Source organism: Odocoileus virginianus, chromosome 2, assembly GCF_023699985.2.
Source record: "Odocoileus virginianus isolate 20LAN1187 ecotype Illinois chromosome 2, Ovbor_1.2, whole genome shotgun sequence".
In the NCBI taxonomy this organism is placed as follows: domain Eukaryota; kingdom Metazoa; phylum Chordata; class Mammalia; order Artiodactyla; family Cervidae; genus Odocoileus; species Odocoileus virginianus.
Genome location: NC_069675.1, coordinates 96,324,886 through 96,346,000, shown reverse-complemented (window position 1 = coordinate 96,346,000; position 21,115 = coordinate 96,324,886). Strand labels below are relative to the sequence as shown.

General features: G+C 60.4%; 1 protein-coding gene across 2 annotated transcripts in view; it reads left to right on the top strand.

The window, feature by feature from the left end:
• Positions 1–540: 540 nt before the first annotated feature.
• Positions 541–21,115, top strand: part of FIBCD1 (fibrinogen C domain containing 1) — a 35,426-nt gene continuing 14,851 nt past the window's right edge. Inside the window, exons 1-5 of one of the 2 annotated variants that reach the window (XM_070454729.1) lie at positions 541–1,039; positions 1,622–1,737; positions 10,807–11,286; positions 16,125–16,284; positions 16,696–16,832. In XM_070454729.1, coding sequence (XP_070310830.1) covers positions 1,666–1,737; positions 10,807–11,286; positions 16,125–16,284; positions 16,696–16,832 — 849 coding nt within the window. In that variant the 5' untranslated portion in view covers positions 541–1,039; positions 1,622–1,665. Of the gene's footprint in view, positions 1,040–1,343; positions 1,738–10,806; positions 11,287–16,124; positions 16,285–16,695; positions 16,833–21,115 lie in introns of those variants that run through there. The other variant, XM_020875578.2, reaches the window with a different exon arrangement.

The window sequence follows — 21,115 nt, the reverse complement described above, 5'->3', positions numbered from 1 at the left end:
CCCAACTTGTGGGTGAGTTGACAGTGCACTCGGATGCCAGGGGCAGCAAGTGCCCCCCAACCCCAGCTTTCCGGGGCCCCCACCCCCAGGCAGTCTGCTGCACCCCTGAAGGCCCCGGAGAAGGATGAATACGGGGCGACAGACTGGGAGCCGGTGGGAGAGAGACGAAGACGGTGCCAGGGAACAGCCTGGCGGGCCAAGGCGCCCCGGGAGCCCGAACACAGCTCTGGGGAGGAGCGCGGGGAAGGGAACACAGGAGTCTATTCTGAAGCTGGGGGAGCCGAAGACTGGGGGGGCGACGCCCCGCCGAGAGGGGCGGGGGAGGGGCCGTCGGCCAGGATCTCAAGGCGGCCCGGGGGAGGGGGCGGCCGGCCGGGAGCTCGGCGTCGGTCGTGTGGGCGCCTCCCGGTCAGGAGTCACAATAGCAGCTCGTTAACAGCGCAGATTAAGGACTTTTGTCAATTACCTCTGAAGGCTGCACCGGGCGGATTAAATGCTTTTTAAAGTGCTGCTGGTGGGAGGGGGCGACTAAGAAGCCCCCTCCCGGCACAAATCCCTCCTCTCCCGGGCAGAGGAGGAGGCGGGGGCCGAGGCAGCGCTGGGCGCGCCCGGGGAATGCGGGCGATCGGCCGCGAGCGCGGGCAGAGCGCGGAGCGGCTCGCACGCGACACCGCGGGCCGCCTGGGCGAGAATAAGGCGTGGGGCCGGCTCTCCGTACGCGAGCACCGGACTCAGGCCTACCGGCTCTGGCCGAGGAGCCCCCAGGGCCAGCCTCGCGGGTCGGGGTCAGGAGCGGGCGGTCCCTGGTGGCGGGAGACTCTGGGCCTGGGCGCACTTGCCCCGGGACCTGGACCCAGATCTCGGACACCCGCAGGGGGTGCCCTTCAGCCGGCCCCCACCCCCGGGACCCGCCGGATCTCAGGGTGAGCCCCTGTGCCTTGAGGGGGCCGGGAGGAGCGCGGCACCTCTCCCCGGAGACGCCCGAAGGCCCCTCGGGGGCGCCCCCGGGGCCTGCCCGGCGCCGCGCTCCCCGCGCACGGTGAGTTGGCGCGGGTCCGGCCCGGGAGGAAGTTTGCGAGGAGGCGGCCCCCGGGGTTCTCAAGCCCCTCCGGGCCCGGCGAGGGTAGGGCTGCCCGCGGCTCTTTGCTGTCCTCCCGGGCTGGCCTCGGGGGTCTGGGCCGGCCCGCCTCTTCTCTATTAATTAGCCTTTGGGGAGGTGGAGTTTCCCCATCGCCGTCCGCGGTGTGTGCGTGCGTATCAGAGGGAGAGCGGGGGAGCAATAAAAGGCAAAGAGAGTCCAAGACAAAAAAGACACGGAGATTGAGAAGGAGGGGGGGAGGAGGGCGGAGCGCGCAGGGGAGGCGCGGGAGCCGGGAGCGGGGACGGCGCGCAGCGCGAGCGGCGGGCGGGCGGCGGGCGGCCGGCGGCTCTCGCGCTCCCGCTCCCGCTGTCGCCCGCACACACCCGCGCACACGCCGGCACGCACACGCACACACACACGCTCACACACACACTCGCACACCCGCTCGCTGGCCCGGGCCGTCCCGGTGCGGGGCACCGAGGCGGGAAGCCGGCGAACAGAGCGAGCCCGCGCCCACCTCGGCGCCTTTGCGCTCCGCAGCGGCGCGCCTCGCCCGGCGTCCCCGCCAGCGGTCCTGCCGGAAGATGGTCAACGACCGGTGGAAGACCATGGGCGGCGCTTCTCAACTTGAGGACCGGCCGCGCGACAAGCCGCAGGTACGCGCGGGCCCGGGGCGTGGGGATACGGGGGCCCCGCGCGGTGGGCGAGGCGGTGGCGGCTCCGGCCGGCGGGCTGGGCACCCGGGCTGGAGTTTGGGGCGTACACCCCGTGAGGTTCGACAGGCCCGAGTTGGGGCGGGCACCCTCCTTGGCTCCAGAGGAGACACTTGAACTTGGGGTTCGGCCGCGGATGAGGGCGGCACCCCTGCAGGAGCCCCCTTGCTCCTCCAACGGACTCAGGTGCACGCCTGCGCAGAGAAAGTAAGGGACCCATAGAGTTTACAGTGTCACCAGCCCTTGAGCGCAAGCCTCTGTTTCCTCATCTCTACAATGGGCATCTGAACCATTTACTAAGTATCCCACCCTGGGCACCACCCCGTGCCAGGCGCCTGGCACGCGATCCCCTCCCCCTCATCTCCTCTGAATCCTCACACTGTAGCCAGCCTACCCCCATCCCATCCAGCGGAGGATCAATAAATATTGGCCTCTTGTAAGAACACTGGATATTGTGGTCCTCCAGCTTTAAGACAAGGGAAGCAGGATTCAGAGAGAGTTGCTTCTGCCCCAGGCCTTGTGGCTCTGCTGGGATTTGAACCCTGGGTCCTTGGGCTCCAGGTCTGCTCATCCCCCGCTTTGTGCTGCCTCTTCAGGGGGCCGTGGAGGAGGCCCAGGGCTGTGACTGGAACGGGGGACGAGGACAGAGCTCCAGGGCTGGCCGGAGAGGGGCTGGGGCTGGGGAGCCGAGCGGAGGGGCAGCCCCGGGGCCGCCCCAGGCTGGCCTGCCCAGGGACTGGGGCAGGCAGGCGAGATGCGAGGTCTGCTCGCCAAGGAAAGGAAATAATGGAGCTGCCCGTTTTAAATTTCAAATTTCTCCCAGACAGATGTCATTGGGGAAGGAACAGTTCTTGTTTGCAGAGGCAGGAGGGGGGTGGCAGGGGCGGGCCTTGGCGGGCCCCTCACTCTCTCGGGAGCGGGAGCGGCAGCCTGAACGTTGTCTGGAGCCACATGCCTCCACACTTTGCAGAGCCCTTTCCCAACCGTCTGCACAACCTCGCTGTCGGCAGCAGCCTGGGTGGGGAGGCAGGGGTGCACGTGCCCTTGTCGCAGGAGGATGGCGGCGCAGAGAAGTCGAGGCATGCACCCAAGTCACACAGCATGTTAGTGGGAGAGCAAAGTTTCCAAGCCAGGTCTGACTCCACGCCTCTCCCAGCGCCTCCTGGCCCATTCTCCTTTCCTGTGAGCCCCCTTACAGGTACTGACTGCTTGTCATTTGCTTGTTAGCAAATTACTGTTTCCAAACGTTTGCTGCCTCTTTGTCCCCCAAACACACACACACGCTTCACTCAGGGAAACCCTGCATATACTTCAAAACCTACTCAGGTGCCACCTCCTCCAGGAAGACCTCCCTGATGCCGGATGCCCAGTGGGCTCTGCCTTGATTCCCAGAAGCATTTAGCCTGTGCCACTCAGCTGCCTTTATCTCCCTGCCTTGTTCCCTAGCCTTGGTCCCTCCTCTAGCAGGAGCTCCCTTTGGACACATGCTTCTTCTGGGCCCCCATCGTGGGGTCTCCCCCTGGGTCCAGGCTCCTGTCTTTCCATGCAGCTCAGGCTGGGAGCTGAGGGATTTTTGCTGAACTGAACTGCATGAAGCCTGGCCAGGAGGAGCTGGGAGAGCAGCGAGGGCTGATGTGTCTCAAGGGGAGGTGGCTTCTAGGGGATCTATTTGAAATGTGGTTTTAAGGCCTCCTGGGTCAGCCCTGGCCTCTCCGCTGCTTCGTGGGGTATATATTCCAACTGCCACCAGGCCAGAGCCCAGCTGTCTGCCCCTTGGCATTGGAGGCTGCCAAGAGCTTGCGGTCTCAGTGGCCTGGGCCAATATCAAACACCACCTTCTCACTCCACCCCTTTGGTGATCCAACGTGTAGACAGGCTGTCCCGTTGTCAGCTCCAGGCTTGTCTGAAGCTTCAGGTAGGAGGCAAGCCCTTTCCTGTGCCCACTGTCGGAAGGGTTCCCTTGGACCTGGCCTTCTTGCATCCATAGTTTCATCTCGACCACTGACATGCTTTGTGACTGGGTGAGTTACGTCCCCTCTCTGAGTCTGGGCTTTACCATCTGTAAAATGGGAACAGCAATCACTGCTTCCTCCTCACTTCACAAGGGCTTACAAGAGTTGAGTGAAATACTGGTGTGCTTTGCAAACTGTGACGCGCTGTACACCCTTGAGGAAGGTGGTTCTCGGAGTAGCCTGACCCCTTTGCCAGGCCGTCAATGTCCCGATCATCCCTTTGCCCACCAGGGAAAGCAGTATGACCACCCAGTTCCCTCCAGAAGGTTCTGACTGAGGTTCTCTAATGAGGCACTTCCTCCAGAAAAGGTGCCAAAGCCACACTGTGAGTGCCAGCTGTGCTCATCTGCATATCTTCTTGTTTCTTAGTCAGACTGCTCTGGGAGTTTGGCAGCAGGAATGATCAACCCATTAAACAGATGAGGAAACTGAGGCTGAGAGTTGCAGTCAGGACTTGAGCTTGGGTGACCGATGAGCCTTGTTGGGAAGACTAAGGAAAGAGAGGCTGGCTGCCCTCGACTCTGCCTGCTTGGGCGCATTATGTAATTCCCGAGGGGAGGGCTCCGGTACCTGCATGGTTCCCCAGGGCACACACCACACCCCCTGCCATTGAAGGGCCTACATCCAAGTGCTGCTGTTTCTGCGGACAGCCTCGGGCCGGCTGTGTCCCGGGCTGTCCGGCCTCAGCTCCTCATTTGCCAGGTGACCTTGGACAAGGTGCCGACTTCATTAGAGCTTCACTTCTCCCCCTGCAAAGCCAAGGGGCTCTCACACCCTTAGGGCAGCAGGTGATGGTGGAATATTTGCCAGGAGTTCGGAGTTGCTCAGATAAAAGGACCTAGAAATAGCCACGATTCTCCTAATCATCTAGTGTGGGGCAGAAAGTCACCCTGTAACTATCTCCTCTTGTTGCGGGGGGCGGCGGGGGGGGGGGGGGCGGCTCATTTCTGAGCAGTCCCTGAGTCAAACCACCCCTCAGGGAGGTCAACCTCTGAACCATCCCAGGCAGTGTCTCTTGATATTTTCAAAACTTTGAAAAATATTCCAGACAGGGAATACAATTCTCATTGGGAAGTTCTTCTTGATGTCTAACCTAAACCCTGCTGCATTTAATTCACTCAGTGGCTATTTATAGAGTCGCTCCCTCCTCTAGGAGAGACAGCTGTAAACCTGTGCCTCGGGAACTTAGAGTCTCTTGGGAAGAACACACTCACATCATAGGATTATGATAAACCACGATGGGCATTATAAAGAAAACCATGCATGCCTCTGTCCTCATTGCCTGGGCTTTGGGTGGAGGTCACTGTGTCCGGGTTGGATGAGAAGGAGTCTGAAGAGAACAAGGACTGCCAGTCAAGGACTCCTTCCTTCTCCTTCTGTTTCCTGGGCTCCTCCCCATGGAGCTCAGCCCCTAGCCCAGTGGTGTGGCTGTGATGAGGAGGCCAGAGGCCAGGAGAGGCTGGGGTGGGAGGGCAGAGACCACTTCCCCAGGGAGGCGGCATTTAAGCTGGACAACATCTGTCAGATCTGTGACGCCAACGTGTGTTGGAAATGACAGAGGGGTTGTCCCGGGTGATGCTAGTGGTAAAGAGCCCGTCTGCCAATGCAGGAGACTTAAGAGATGCAGGTTCGATCCCTGGATGGGGAAGATCCCCTAGAGGAGGGCATGGCAGCCCACTCCAGCATTCTTACCTGGAGAATCCCAGACAGAGGAGCCTGGTGGGATACGATCCATAGCGTCACAAAGAGTCAGACACAAGTGACTTAGCACACACACACAGGCAGCTGGAGAGAACTGGACAGGAGTTGGGGGGGAGGGGAGGGGACAATAGCGGAGGCTGGGGGTGGGGCGGGGCCTGCTCCTGAGGCCTCTTAGTCCCGGAGTGGTCTGAGCCGAGTGTCCTGGGCATTTTGCCATCAGGAGGGTCCTGGGCCACTGGGTGGGGTATGGTTGGTGGGCCTGGGAGGAGGTGGGGAGGCTAACAGGGAGATGGTTGCGGTGATTTTAAAGTAGACGATGGGGCTTGGACCAGATCAGGGCTGGGGGGGCCATAGGAACAGAGGGGCCCTGGGGATTCGAGGAGGTAAGAGTGGACACAGCCAGGTGCTGGCTGGGGGTGGGGGTGAGGGAGAGGAACCCAGGGAAGCCCCCGGTTTTGGGGGAGCTGGTGAGGCTGATACCATCCCTGGGTGGAGGTCTCAGGATGGCTCAGGCTTGAGGTGGAACAAGCCTGGTTTAGGGGTCAGTGGGCTGGAGGTCTGGAGATCTGGGGGTGGGGAGGGTGAGCAAGACCCTCACAAGACACATCAAGAGACCCTCCCTCACTGGAAATGGACTGAGGACTGAGTGCTCTCTGGGGAGGGCTGGCGGCTCGGCTCCTCCGGGAGGGGTGGACGCGGGCAGTTCCCAGACCCTTCTTTTTGTCCCTAGAACACCTCCGGCCACTCTCCTGGGGCCTTCCTGGTGGCCTGAGGCTTCAGACGGCCTTCAGCGTGGCTCATGTTCAGAGGCCCCTGGCAAGACAGGGAGCTCTTCCCCCAGGACTCATAGAGTGAGCCACCAAGCCCTCTTCCTAAATCTTTGGGGACCCCCCCCCAGAATTTTGAGCAGAACAACCACCTCCTCTTTTTAAGGGGTCTCTGGGATCTTCCTTCTGCCAGGACCAGAGCATCAGAGCCCAGCCCAGGTCAGGCACTGTTTGCCTGGCCGGGGAGCAGATGTGTGTTCCTGGGGAGAGAGGAGGAAGACACCCCCAGGGCCTTTGGGCTGGGCAGGGGCTGGGCTGCCCCGCTCGTGACGATGCGTGAGCCCAGGTGCAGCTCTGAGTCTCTGCCAGGCTCAGACCACACTGCTGCACCTTGGTTTTCCCAACGCAGACCCACACAATGTGTTTCTGGGGCTGGGGTGCTCCTAGGAGGTGAGAGCCTGGGAGCGGCTTGCACCTGGATCTCACCTTGCCTGGCCTCTCCCTGGGGGAGATTTCCTTCTTCCTACTCTGGTATAAGGAGTGTAGTCTCAGCCTACTTATGGGACCACGACCCAGCTCCTTTAAAAAAACAGGGAAAGAGACTTCCCTGGTGGCCCGGTGGTGGCCTCCTGCACACTCCCAATGCAGGGGGCACAGTTTCGATCCCTGGTTGGGGAACTAAGATCTCACATGCTGCACAGTATGGCCTTAAAAAAAACAAGGAAGAAGTGGGGTGCGGCGCAGGCAGAGCACTGTAGCCGTGAGCCCTTCCTTCCAGAGCCCTCTCAGCCTCAGCCAGACCCCGTGGCCATCCCTGGAGGCTGGGGACTCAGAGGAGGCAGTTGGGGCGCACGCCGCCCCTCTAATGAGGCAGCTCCGGGGCTTTCTCCTCCGGCCTCCGCTGGCGTGAGCCCACTGTGTCCTGCCCTGGCTGGGGTGTCCTGGGCCGCCTCGGACCGCGGGCCAGCGCTAGGAGCCATGCAGGGGATGAAGCCACATCCCCCCAGCTGGGAGCTCGCACAGGGGCTTAGCACTAGCAAGCAGGTCTCAGACCCTGGGGTTCCTAGGATGCCCCCCACCCCCCGCCTGGGTTGCCTTCCCAGTCTACAGGCTTCTTGCCCCTGGGAGGTGGGGACACCAGGCATGCATTGCTCTGCCCCGGTCAAGGGCTGATGAGTTAAACACCAGCCCCCCGCACGCTCCACTGGGCTGCTCGCACCTGAAGCCCCCCTTATGGTCCCAGATAGATTTCTTTGCAAGGCACGTAAACTGCAGCCTATAAAAGCGAATAGCACTTCATGTTTAAGGTGATCTCTGAAGACTGATTCTCCTCTGCTGAGTGGCCGGTTTCATCTCCAGGCTCTGGCGTCCCCCTGCCCCTGGGGGGACCCCCTGCAGCCTTCTCCAGCGCCCCCTACTCCTCTGCGCCCTTGACCTTCCCACCAGGGACCAAGGGCCTGGGTGGAAGCAGATGCCCAAGAGGAATGTGGTCCTAGGGACACACCCGGGGGACGTGGCTGGCCGCTCTGCCTCCCCGGCTGGGGACCTTAACACTTTCCTGTGGAGGACGTCACTCAGAGCCGCTCGGGGCAAGGTGTCTCGTGACGGAGTCCGGGAGGGGACTGACAGGGACTCACTGGCTGACACAGGGCTTTGTCTCAAACCCCGGCCAGGCTTCCCACAAGGCAGGACTGCGGTCGGATGGCTCAGCAACAGCTGCACAAACTGGCAATGGGTTTGAACCCAGTCACCCGGGCCTGGGTTCAAATGCTCCTGTGACCTTGGGCAAGGCTCTTCTCTCTTTGAGCCTCAGTTTTCCCATCTGCAAAATGTAACCAACCACAACAAGGGGATGTTTGGAGGTTTCAGTGGTGGGAAAACAGCATAAACTCAAGTAATAGCAGTGACAATGCGATGCCCGCCCCTGTGGATCCTGCTGACTCGTGGCAGGGTTGGGGCAGCCTGGAGGAAGCCTTCATTCTGTGCCAGGCCTTCCTGGGTAGGCACAGGGCTCAGTGTGGAGGTCATGATCCTCTGCCCTGCCAATCACCATGGGTCCCAGGGCCTTCACCTCCTCCCACGCCTACAAGGTCATGGAGAAATGTCCTAGCCCGTCTGCCTTACCCTCCATCCATCCAACAACCAGTTGATCTATGCCTTTTGGGGGAGGGTGGGGCTCACGGTTTAGAGCAGGTCTCCTAGACCTGGGCTCTGCCGGCCCCAGAATTCTAGCTTCCCTTGTATCCACAGCTTTCATCATCTCCAAGGGGATCCATGCCCCCAAAGAGGGTAAGGGTCATAGTCCATGGGACACGAAGTCCCTACAGGCAAGGCTGGCATGACTGTCCACTGCTACCCCTCAGGGACTGGCTTGGACCCTGGCTCGGGGGGAACACCAGGTAATACTGAATGGATGTTTGAGTGAATGAATGCAGTCAAAGGTGATGATTGTATTTGTTAGGGCCACCGTGGGGGCAGTAAGGGCTGTGGGAACACTGAGGAGGAGCGTCACCCAAACTGGGAGGAGGGCTGAGGAAACAGTCCAGGAAGGCTTCCTGGAGGAAGTGACATCTAGCTGAGCCCTGAAGAAAGAGAGTTTAGCTATGGAAGAGAAGCAGGGGAGGCTGATGCCTCGGGCTGAGGGAGCAGCCTGTGTAGAGCTGGCGGAGGGGAGCTGACGTGTTCGGGTCTGACTGGAGGAAATCGTGCCACTGTGTGGAGACCCAGCATGTCTGAGCAGGTGTGGGGAGAGGTGGGGTAGAATGTTGAGTCCCATCACTGCAGGGACAGGCTAAGGAACCCTCTCCCTCATCTCTCCAACAACACAGACCCCTGACCCCCATCTCCTCTGGTGCCAAATAGGAGATTCAGGGGTTACGTGTAGAATTTGAATTTAGGGAAAAGTAGCTATTGCTCTGCCATATTTTCTCATAGAAAAATACAGTATATAAGAGGCTATTTTTTTTTAATTTGGCTGCACCTTGCTGCACATGGGATCTTAGTTCCCTAACCAGAGATCAAACCTGCGCCCCCTGCAGTGGAAGCATGCAGTCTTAACCACTGGACCACCAGGGATGTCCCTAGAGGCTATTTTATGTGTCACCAAGAAAGAAAATTGTCAATCACAATTGTAAGATCCTCCCAAATGTCAGAGATGTTGAGATATGGAGACCGAAAAAAAAAAAAAAAAACAAGGAAGGGACATTCTAGCATCAATGACACAGAAATAGCACTTTAGGTGGAAAATAAAAAACCCGACACCTCCAGATGCTCTGTGCACATTGATCATGAGATAATAAAAGCCGCTAATATTTATTGCACAAACACAGCGTGCCAGGCATGGCTCCAAGTGCTTTAATATACTAACTCATTTAAAGATGCCTCTTGGATTCAGAAAGTTGAAAACGTGGGGAAAATTCAGCGCTTGGACATGCCTGGCCCCGGGAGGAGGCGGATGGTGGGGGGGCCCAGTCCGAGCCCAGCTTCTCATCGGAGGAGTGACCATGGGCAAGCCCCTGGCCTTCTCTGGGCCTCAGTGTCCCCGTGTGTCAAAGGCTGAGTGATCGCTCTGCAGGCTTCCCTTGGGCCATGAGGGATGCGAGCCAGTGAGTCTGGATTTGTGCTCCATCACGGTGCCTCCTTTAATTACAAGCTGAGCTGGGTCCAGGGGGTCGGGGGGTGCTTTGTGAAGAGGGGGAGGAAGGCAGGGGAGGCAGGAGAAGAAAGGGGGGCGGGGAGATGCTCAGGAGGCCACCCCCGGCCTGGGGACTCATGGCAGCTTCGTGGGCCTGTAGTGGCTTCAGGACGCGGGGTGTGGGTGCTCTGGGTTGAAAAGACCTTCAGTGACAGCAGCCCATGACCCCAAGGCATCCATTCCGCTGAGACAGCGCGATGATTTGTAGCATCGCTGTGTCACCATCGCAGCTGTCCCTTCCCGAGTCTGCACGGCGTCGGGCGCCTGCCTATGCGGCGGGCGTGTCATCATTGCCCCCATTTGACAGATGAGGACACCAAGGCTCAGGGAGGCGAAGACCCTCACTCAAGGTCACCCTGCAGGAAATGACAGCTTGGGGACCCGAGCTCGGCCTCTCTGGCTGCAGAGTGGGAGTCCACCTCCCGCCCGCCCTTACCAGACCCAGGAGGGCTCCACGTGGGGCGATGTGCCCGCCTGGGGCAGGGGCAGCGAGGCAGAAGGGACTGTCCCTCCATCTCCTGGCTCTCTGCCCTGGTTCCTCTTGTCACCATCCCCACCTGTCTCCCTGCCTCTCTTGCTGTCTCGAGCTTGCCGCCTTTAGTGGCGGCGGGTGGGGGCCTGTTTCTCTGTCTCCCCTCTGGGGCTCTGTTTCTCCGCGACTCCCCTCCCTCGTCCTCCAGAAGGCGACCCTCTGAGGGTCCCCTGGCTTCACAAAGGCCAGAGGGCCCCATCTGAGGGCTGAAGCCGGAGGCCTGGGTCTGCCCCTGACGTTGTTCCTTCTCTCTCCTTGTCTGTCCCTCTGTCCGTCTCTGCATCCGCGTGCCGGGCTGGCCCGCAGCGGCCGGGCTGCGGCTACGTGCTGTGTACCGTGCTGCTGTCCCTCGCGGTGCTGCTGGCCGTGGCGGTCACCGGCGCCGTGCTGCTCCTGAACCACGCCCACGTGCCCGGCACGGCGCCCCCGCCCGTCGTCAGCACCGGGCCGGCAGGGGCCAACAGCGCCCTGGTCACCGTGGACAGGGCCGACAGCTCACGCCTCAGCATCCTCATTGACCCGCGGTGCCCTGACCTCGCCGACGGCTTCGCCCGCCTGGAGGGCGCCCAGGCCTCTGTGCTGCAGGCGCTGAGCCAGCGCCAGGCTGAGCCACGGCTGCCGGGCGAGCAGGAGCAGGAGCTGCTGGACACGCTGGCGGACCAGCTCCCTCGGCTGCTGGCCCGGGCCTCGGAGCTGCAGGCCGAGTGCGCCGGGCTGCGGAAGGGGCACGGCGCCCTGGGCCAGGAGCTCAGCGCCCTGCAGAGTGAGCAGAGCCGCCTCATCCAGGTAAGGGTGGGGGTCTGGGAAGGGGTGGGTGGGGCGGCTGCCACTGCCTGCTGGCCCTGCTGAGTGCCTGGTGCCCACAGCGCCCCTCCGTCCCCAAGTGCCCCAGGGCCAGGGGCTATTGCAATTCCCGTCTACAGACAAGCAGATGAGGCTCAGAGAGGTGAGAGTCTCACCCAAGGTCACACAGCTGGTGCGGCCGTCCTGGTGACATGGGTGTTAGTGCAGCCTCCACGGCATGCAGTAGTCCATCCATCAGTCAAATCCATCCATCGAGTCAAATCCAGGCCTGGAAGGGCTTCCCAGTGCTCCTGGGCAGGTGGACACAGGAGAGGCAGGACATGGCCTCCATCAGGCTAATAGAAGCTCACGATCACGTGGTGCTCAGTGGCAAGCCGCCCCCACCCTCGGCTGGGCCATGTGGCCAGAGAGGGCTGTACCCCCTCCGCCAGGTCCCCCATTCACTGCCACTTGGTGCCCACAGCTTTCCAGGGGAGGGGGGCACAACTGAGAGCTCAGCCAGACCCTTAGTATGTCCTCAACACATCCGCCCCCTGCAGCCCCCACCAGAGCCGGGCCAGGTGGGTCCCAGCAAGCACCTGGTGGATCTGGGTGAAGGGTTTCTAACACTGACCATGCCTGCAGCACCAGCAAGAATTTTCCCCCTTGTAGAATCAGGGCTCAGGATCAGCTCACTGACCTGCTGTTTTCCAAAAGAGAAAACTAAGGCCCAGAGCGGGGCAGTGGCCAGGGGTACAGTGGCCAGGTCTCCCCAGGTGGTGCTAGTGGTAAAGAACCCACCTGCCAATGCAGGAGATATAAGAGACACAGGTTTGATCCCTGGGTTGGGACGATCCCCTGGAGGAGGGCGTGGCAACTTATGCCAGTATTCTTGCCTGGAGAATCCCCTGGACAGAGGAGCCTGGCGGGCTACAGTCCACAGCATCACAAAGAGACACGACTGAAGCAACTCAGCACACATCTGTGCACAGTGGCCTCCGGAGCACTGCCCAGCCTCCAGCCTTCACCCTGTCTGCTGCCCACCCCCCACCCCCATGACTTAGGTCCTTAGGGACTGAGAGGCGGGCCCCACCCCTGCCATGGGTCCAGCCCCTTCCGGACACATGAAATGACCAGGCATTTGGTCACTCACCAGCTCAAAAGTGATGGGCCTTTTCCCTCCCCCGAAGGCTGCAGCTGGAGAAATTACAGTCCTCGTCATCCTGTCTGGGTGACTGATGGGGAGGTGGCCTCCCCATCCTGGGGGGGTGTTCAGCTGCCCTCCTGCTGCCCCTCCATCTGCAGCGTCCCCGCCCCTCATCCTCAGGGCTCAGGGAGACCTCCGGACTTTCTGGGGCATCTGGGCGCCTCACTCTGCTCTCCCCGTGGCTCAGCCCTGGACAGCCTGGCCCTCCTGCAAACGCTCACCTTCAGGGCAGGGGCGGAGGACTGGGTGGGAGCTCAGGGCCTCCCATCCGCTCACCTGCACGGAGGCCTGGAGCTGTCCCCGGAAGACTAATGGCTCTTCTGGGGCCCAGCACTGCCTCGGCTCACCTGATATATTCACTTCTCACAAGAATGTTTAATTTGACTCATTTCCCACAGAATCAAGGTGATTTCAGAGACCATGTGTCTTGCAGAGCCATGTTGCCATAGCTCCTAGTTTCCCTTCTACGAGCTTCCCAAACTCTCCGCTGTCAGCCTGAGACCTGGGCTTCTCAGAGCAATGCCCACGGCACTCCCTGTCGGAGTGACCAGAGCTGCTTGTTAAAAGGCATGTCCCTGGACCTCACCCCCAAACCCCTGGGTCCCAGCAGGTCAACGAGCACCTGGCTGACTCCTGTGCACTGATGTACAGATGTCTAAGACCCACTGGCCCAGGAGCGGCAGAGCTGAGTGTTCCTGCCCTCACGGTTTGAGTCAGTAGAGTCAAGCCTTCACTGAGGACCAGCTGTGCATCCCTGAGCACCTCCAGTGCCCTCCCGGGATGGGCACTGCCCTCTTCACCGGTGACATGGGGCTAGCACGGTCCATGCCCAGTAGGATGCTGGCGTTCATAGATGTACTGGTCTCGGCGGGTGTGTGGCACGTGAGAGATGCTGTCTACACATCCCCACTTCTTTTATTATGACAGTAGAAACTTTGTAAACTGAAGTTGCAGCCCATGGGGAGCCACCACTGAAAATCTTTTTTTCGGTCCACACTGTGTGTAATAAGCACTTTGCAGTACAATAGCCCCAGGAGGTGGTGAAGCGAAAGTGAAAGTCGCTCAGTCGTGTCTGACTCTTTGCAACCCCATGGACTATACAGTCTATGGACTTCTCCAGGCCAAAATACTGGAGTGGGTAGCCTTTCCCTTCTTCAGGGGATCTTCCCAACCCAGGGATCGAACCCAGGTCTCCTGCATTACAGGCAGATTCTTTACCTGCTGAGCCAGAAGGGAAGCCCAGGAAGTGGAGGGAATCATTACCCCCATTCTACGGAGCGGCAGACTGAGGCTCAGCATGGCAAAGCGCCTTGTTTAAGCTCCAACAACTGAGAAGTGCCGGAAGCAGCAGCTCCGATTTCACTAACTCTGAAAGTCGCCAAGTCCTCTTGAATGCAGCTGTGCAGCTCAGCGAGCAGGGGCTGACTTTCCCCATTAATTCGGGGCATGTTTTTATGTACATTTTCAACTTTAATCATTTGCTGATTTAAACTGAGGTCTTCCTTGCCCGTTAGCAAGAGCTGGCCATGCCTGAATTTCTTGAGTGTGTCTGCCTCGTCACAGAAGGATGGGCAGTACAGATTCGACTGAACCAATGGGCTCGGTGATCTTTCCTGCTCACATCCCACAGGGCCGCCCCCTGCCCCTGCTCCCTGGGGCTTCCTGCATCCCGCTGCAGAGCTCCTCCAATGGGGCTTGTCTCCAGGACACTGCAATAAGACCCCAGGAGAAAGCTGCCACCCTGCCTCAATGCTCTCTCCACCCGTCTGGGTGCCTCTTCCCCGGGCCTGAGCCCCCACTGAATCACCTGCTCAGCAGAGGGGAAACTGATAAGGAAACTAAAAGCTTTGTCGGGCCTCTGCTCCCAGACAAGCCGAGAATCATATTTTGTGAACTGCTGGCACTATATATTCCTATTTCCCTTCCTCGAACGAGCTATTATCTGGCCAGTGACAGATTCGGTGTGTAAAGAAAGACCCAGCAAGCTGCATGCTCACTGGCTGGCTGCAGCCTGCCTGTGACCCTGCCTCCCTCCTCCTGGAGCCCTGGGGTGGGGAGGTGACAGACCACAGACCCCTCAGGCAGCAGGCACAACCGAGAGACCCCAGGTGGAACAGAGCCGCACTAATTGAGCCCCAAACCTCTGGACCGTGATCACAGTGGGAATGGTACAAATCGAGAAAGCAAACTGAACACATGCTGTCGTGAACCTTCCCCCTCACTAGAAAACAGGGCCCACCGTGGTGGTTCGCGAGGAGGAGAGTAATGCGAAAGGGGTTTGGTTACCCTTCCAGGGTTATTTGAAAGTGATTGGAGGAGGGGCCTGAGCGAAAACCCAGAATCAACACCAGAGCCTGGATCCAAATCACGGTGCGGCCTGCCCCCACCTTAGGCTCCCTGCACGATGGTACAGTCCTGGGTTCCTTTCCTGCCAGTCAGTCCACGCGGGTCATGGCCTGAGTGTGTCCTCCACAGGGACCTCCCCTTCTGGGCCTCAGTTTCCCTGTTTGTAACAAGGGGACAACACCTCAAGCCCTTCCACCTGGCAGTGCTATGGGGTCAGGTGAAGGGATGGACATCAGCGAGCCCTGGAAAGTCAAAGCTGGGTTCTCATGGGGATGCATGGCGGGGGGTGCAGGCCTCCAGGGTCCCACCTGTGGAGTTCAGACCCAGCACCCCTGCTTTGTAGCCTTGCTGGGCGATGAGAAGAGATGTTGGGTGAAAGTGTTTTGTAATCTGGAAGGTGCCTCATGAATTCCCATACTGAGGCAGGCACCCAGGTGCTGAGTGCTGAGTCCCTGCTGGGGGCTGCATGCTGTGACTGATCCCCAAGGCACCTGATCCAGGGAGGCTAGGTTAGCCCTGTCTCAAGGCTGGGTTAATCACTCACCTGCAGCCGTGTAACTGGCAAGTGGGTGAGTTGGGTTTTGAACAGTGGGGTCTCCTTTAGTCAGCTCAGCGGGGCTGAAGGCACAGAAATGGATGGAGGACAGGGCCCGCGGGCAGCAGCGGCACGGGGGTCTCCTCCCACCTGAGCCCCAGTCCTTTGCGCACCGGGGCTGAGACCACCGTAGGTGGCGGCCAGAATAAGTCAGGAGCTCGCACCAGGAGCGTGCCTCTGCCTTGTGTGTGCACCAGAGCCGTTGCCACCCCGGTGCTCCACTCACTCAGGGCTCAGTCCCCCCGGAGCCCCACCCACACGGAGCTCCACCCACCCAACAATCCACCCACCTGGAGCCCTACCCACACAGTGCCCCACCCACCTGGAACTCCACCCACCCAGTGACTCCACTCCCCCTGGAACTCCACCCACCGAGCGCTCCACTCACCAGGAGCTCCACCCACCCGGAGCTCCATCCACCCAGAGCTCCACCCACCCAACGATCCACCCACCAGGAGCTCCATCCCCCTGGAGCTCCACCCACACAGTGCCCCACCCACCTGGAACTCCACCTACCCAGTGACCCCACTCCCCCTGGAACTCCACCCACTGGGTGCTCCACCCACTGGGTGCTCCACCCACTGGGTGCTCCACCCACCCATAGCTCCTCCCACCCGGAGCTCCACCCACCAGAAGCTCCACCCACCCGGAGCTCCACCCACCCAGAGCTCCACCCACCTCTGTGCCCTACAGCTTCTCTCTGAGAGCCAAGGCCACATGGCTCACCTGGTGAACTCTGTCAGCGATGTCCTGGACGCCCTGCAGAGGGACCGGGCGCTGGGCCGATCCCATGTCAAGGCTGACCTTCAGAGGGCACCTGCGAGGGGATCGCGACCCCGCGGCTGTGCCAATGGTGAGTGGGGTGGGGGCTGCCCTCCTTGGATGACCTGGGTGCCCAGGTTCATCCCCACAACGTCCCCCACCTGCCCCACTGACGAGACTATACTGCATCTGTGTGCCGAGGACTTCCTGCTGCCGGGCAGCACTGAGCACCCTACCTATACCCTCCTGTGAACCCCTCTCCCAGCCGGATGAGGTGGAGCTCACCGCACCCATTTTCCAGATGAGGAAAGTGAGGCTCAGAGAGGGTGCTCACTCACCACATCCACCCAGGGAGAGGCAGAGTCACAGCCTGCCCCCAAGGCCAGTGCTCTGGAGCCCATTTGACTCTGCTGGACAGACAAGTCAGAGACCCAGGGACACAGGAGGGTGGGGAGGAACGTGGGTGCGGGGCCCAGTGCCTTGACGGCCTTCCCTGTCTCAGGCTCTCGGCCACGTGACTGTCTGGACGTCCTCCTGAGCGGACAGCAGGAGGACGGCGTTTACTCCGTCTTCCCCACACACGACCCCGCCGGCTTCCAGGTCTACTGTGACATGCGCACAGACGGAGGCGGCTGGACGGTAAGTCTCCCTGGGTGTGCGGCCGGCTGGGCCAGGCCCCGCCTCCTCTGGGCCCTGCAGATGTCTGAGCAGATCCTGGGGTGACCCAGGAGGCTGTGCACGTAAACCAGGGGTGCTTTTCCTGGCCCTGCCCAGAGGCTCTCCAGCTCTCACAAACCTGCCCGTAATCTCACCAAAGCATGCACAGGGCAAGTGCGGGGCATGTGCTGACACTTGGGGGCTGTGTGCTGACACGTGGGGGCCACTTGGGGGCAGGTGTCAGATCCCGATGTCTGAGTGGAGCCGCCTTACACTCCCTGAGCCTGCAGCCCCCACCCCTACCCTGGGCAGTGGTTCTGGAGCGGTGGAGGGGTACTGAGGTTGGGTCCTGGGACGACCGGCTGCTACTGTGAGTTCAAGGGCAGACGTCTTCCGTTATTCAGTAGGTGGTGTGTGCAGGAGACACAAGGGGGAGCACGCACGGTTGCTGTGAGCAGAGACCCCCCAGGGTCTCCTGGCGAGGAGCTATCGCCATCTCCTTGCACCTCCTGGTTCCTGCCCAGATGGGAATTGGGAGCAATGGAAAGGCAAGGGTGAGAGTCGAAGGTGGCCTGAGAGCTCCCCAGGGCCAAGAGAAGGAGGAGGTGGGCGTGGCAGGGCAGAGGCCCTGGTTTGAAGACCTGGAGGTCTCCTGATCGGCCAATGGAGAAGCCCCTTCCACAGCAGGGTCGGCACACAGGTCTCCCCTGGTCTGCGCCGCCAAGTCCTCAACTCTGCCTTCGCAGGGGGAATGTAGCCACAAAACTAAAATGCCTGGGAGGTGCGTGGTGGCATACGAGGGTGAGGGCAGCGGCAAATGGAGCAGGAGGCGAGACAGGAGGGTCTGAGCGAGGCAGGAGGGCAGGGCCCAAGCAGATGCTCTTGGAGGGCAGAGCTGCCGTCAGGAGATGGTGTAAGAGCTGCTGAGAGCCCCCCGCGGACCCCGAGACAGACATTCCTCTAAACGTCCCTACAAGCTCCGGAGAGGGGAGCGTATAAATGCACTGGACTCACATCTGAGCCTAAAAGCACTTTTGTTTTCCTCTCTCGGAGCATCTGAGTTATGGCCTCCGCCTCTGGGACCCCCTCGGTGGGCAGAACAGCTCTGATACGCCAGCCAGAGCCCAGAAATCAGAGTTAAGGGTTAGGACAGGCTTAATGAAAGACCAGGATGCCGGCCCAGACCATGCATCTTCCACTCGGGTGGAGTGGAAGCCAATCTCCTGGGAAGTCAATCAGAGTTGGGGCCGGAGGCGGTAATTCCTTGGGCCTGGGCTTCTGGGGTGATTAGAGGGGAGTCGATGAGGTGCACTGGCCTGCCCAGCCCTCCCACCCAGACATCTGGATCAGCCGGCCTGGAAGAAAGGCCATTCTCAGCAGAGAAGGGCCAGCGAGGCTTACAGACGTTAATATCCATTTGGGCTTCCGTCAAAAGCAATCTTTTCCCGGATACCTCTGGGCGTCTGTCAGGATCACCTCCCTGCCACACGGGATCTCTTGGAAACTCAATTGCTGTTTGGGAGGGAGCTGGCTGCCACCTTGCTGGACCCCGATACCATCCATCCTCATTTAGGCTCCATGTCCAAACTGCCGGGCCTCGAGTGCCAACACGGGGGACAGGGTGCCTGGGGCCAGACACGCTAACCAGAACCTGCTTCCCAGAGAGCCGGGACTGCAAGAGGTTGGCACTCAGCATCCCTGGTTGCCTAGGGGCACTTTACAGTTTCTATACTGTGGCCCTGCTGGCACTGCAATGCCTGGAGACCCACAGGGCAGCCTCAGCGAGGGCAAGAGGTTTGTTCAAGTCATCCAGGTGGTGCTAGCAGTAAAGAATCTGCCTGCCAATGCAGGAGACAAAAGAGATGAAGGTCTGTCAGTCCCTGGGTTGGGAAGATCCCCTGGAGGAGGGCATGGCAACCCACTCCAGCATTCCTGCCTGGAGAACCCCACGGACAGTGGAGCCTGGCTGGCCACAGTCCATAGTGTCGCAAAGAGTCAAACATGACTGAAGTGACTCAGCACGCACTCACCTGGCAAATAAGCAGCCCGGCCTCATGCAAGTTCATGGAACCAACTGTCACACGGTGTCACTTGTCAGTTTACGGCTCAATCATGGGGTGCCAGCCACGGGCCAGAGGATTCCGCAGCAAGGTGCCAGCCTGGCAGGGAGCTAGACAAGTCAGCCAGCCTGTGTGGGGGCTGCAGGGCTAGGGGTCCAGGGGGACCCCAGAGGGGAGCCCCCTCACCCCACCTGGGGCGGCCAGAGAGGCTCCTGGACAGGGAGATTGGGGCGCAGGGGGATGAGGTGAGCACAGTGTCCAGGCAAAGGGAACACGTGCAGGGGTGGCAGGGACGGGGCAGGGCTTGTCCTGGGACCTTGGTGGCTCCGTTCTGCTGGCGTATCGCTCAGGGGGCCAGGGACGGGTGGGAAAGCAGGCAGGGCCTGGGTCGCATGGTTTTGCAGATGCTATAGGAGTCAGGCTTTCTCCCTGGGGGCACGATGGGCTCTTGGGAGGGAGTGACCCAGAGACAGGGGGCCAAGGGGGAGAGTGTGCGAGCAGCTCAGGAGCAGGGGTTGCAGGGGCCTCGAATCCTTGCAGAGGGCGTGGGAGTCTCCATGTGGGAATGAGGTCAGGGGATAGGGCGACACAGGCCTCAAGGTGGCCTCTGCTGATGTGGCCACTGGCCCTGGTGGAACCCCAGCCCCTCTCCACACTCACCATTGACCACAGTGACCCAGGCCACATGGGGTCAAGCTGATCAGCCAGGCCACTGCTGAACCTGCCACATGCACCCCACCCACACCTGCCCCGCACAAGGAGGAAGGCAGGATGGAAGGTCTGCCCCCTGTTCACCTGTGACCCTGAGCAAGGGGCCCAGCTTGGTCGCCGGTCATTTGAAAGTCCTCCCGGGTCCCCACTTCGTGCTCCCTTTTTGCGTCTGTCACAGGTGTTGTCCGTCTCTGTCCCCACCAGGCTAGAGCTCTGCAAGGCGGCAGCTGGTCACCCGGTGGCCCCCATAGCTCAGGGGTCCACACGCTGCTTGCACACCATCTGTGCTCCTAAATACATGCCGGACGGGTAACCGTTGGCATCTTCTGGCAGCATAACTTCCCTTCTTGGAACCTCAGTTTTCCCATCCATTAAATGGGAATAAAGTAGTGCTCTTCATGGTGGGGGGGCGTCAGAATCCTCCACAGGCTGCTCACTTGTGGGGCAGGGGCAGAGGAAGGGGAAGGGGCACCAAGGGACCCCCTGAGAACAGAGGAACTGACTCTACCTTGTAGGATCTTATGGTCAAACCCAGTTTTTATTATTATTGTTTGCTTTTTTGGCTGCACCCCACAGCATGTGGAATCTTAGTTCCCCAACCAGGGGTCGAACCCACGCCCTCTGCATTGGAAGGCAGAGTTGTTACCACTGTACTGCTGGGGGAATCCCAAGTGGTGTTTTTAAAGAGGAGGAAGGTTTGTTAAAAACAGAAGCCTAATTTCCTCATTTGGAAGGGTGAAGCGTGGGACGAAGCAGCCGTTTCCAGCTCATCCCCGGGGCCCTGAGAGACTGGAAAGGTCACATTCCCTCTGGGGGCGTCCCCTTCCTCGTCTGGCCAGTGGGGTGGCCCCTGTGTGTTACGTGGCCACCTTTCAGGGCCTGGGGAACAGGGTGACCAGGCCCAGGGCGTGGTTGGGGTTTTGTGGCTGGGAGGAGGGTCCAGCCGGCGTCTGCAGACTGGGTCCCCGACTGTCCTGTCCTTCGGCCCCAGTGGCACAGCCTTGCCCCCACCAGGGTCGCTTCAGCAGAGCTGCCAGCCGGCCTGATTGCCAAGCCCTCATCTTTGCATAATCACCAGTCGAGGTCACAGAAATCAGGTCCAGTTCAGCGTCTCCTACCGTGGGGACCTGCAATAGGACTGGCTCTGCTCTGCGTCCCCCACTCAGATCCACCATGCCGCCAGCTTTCCCCGGCCCTACCAGCCGAGTGCCCGAGCCTGCGTTCTCTGCCAGGCATTTTACTGCCGTGCAGGGTCAGCCGGCTCAGACGGGCCTCTAATTGGCTCCACGCAAGAGCAAACCTCCCCTCCCACCGTGTCCATTCCCTCCCTACCTGCGCGCCCCAGGCTGAGGAAAATCCTTCTCTTACTGGGAAGACATCAAAGGAACTGAACCCCTGAACAGAGCCCAACCCAGCAGGGGATCAGGCTCAGGAGAGATGAAAGCTCCCAGCCTCAGCCAGGATGCAGGTGATGGGGGGGCTGTGGGACACACT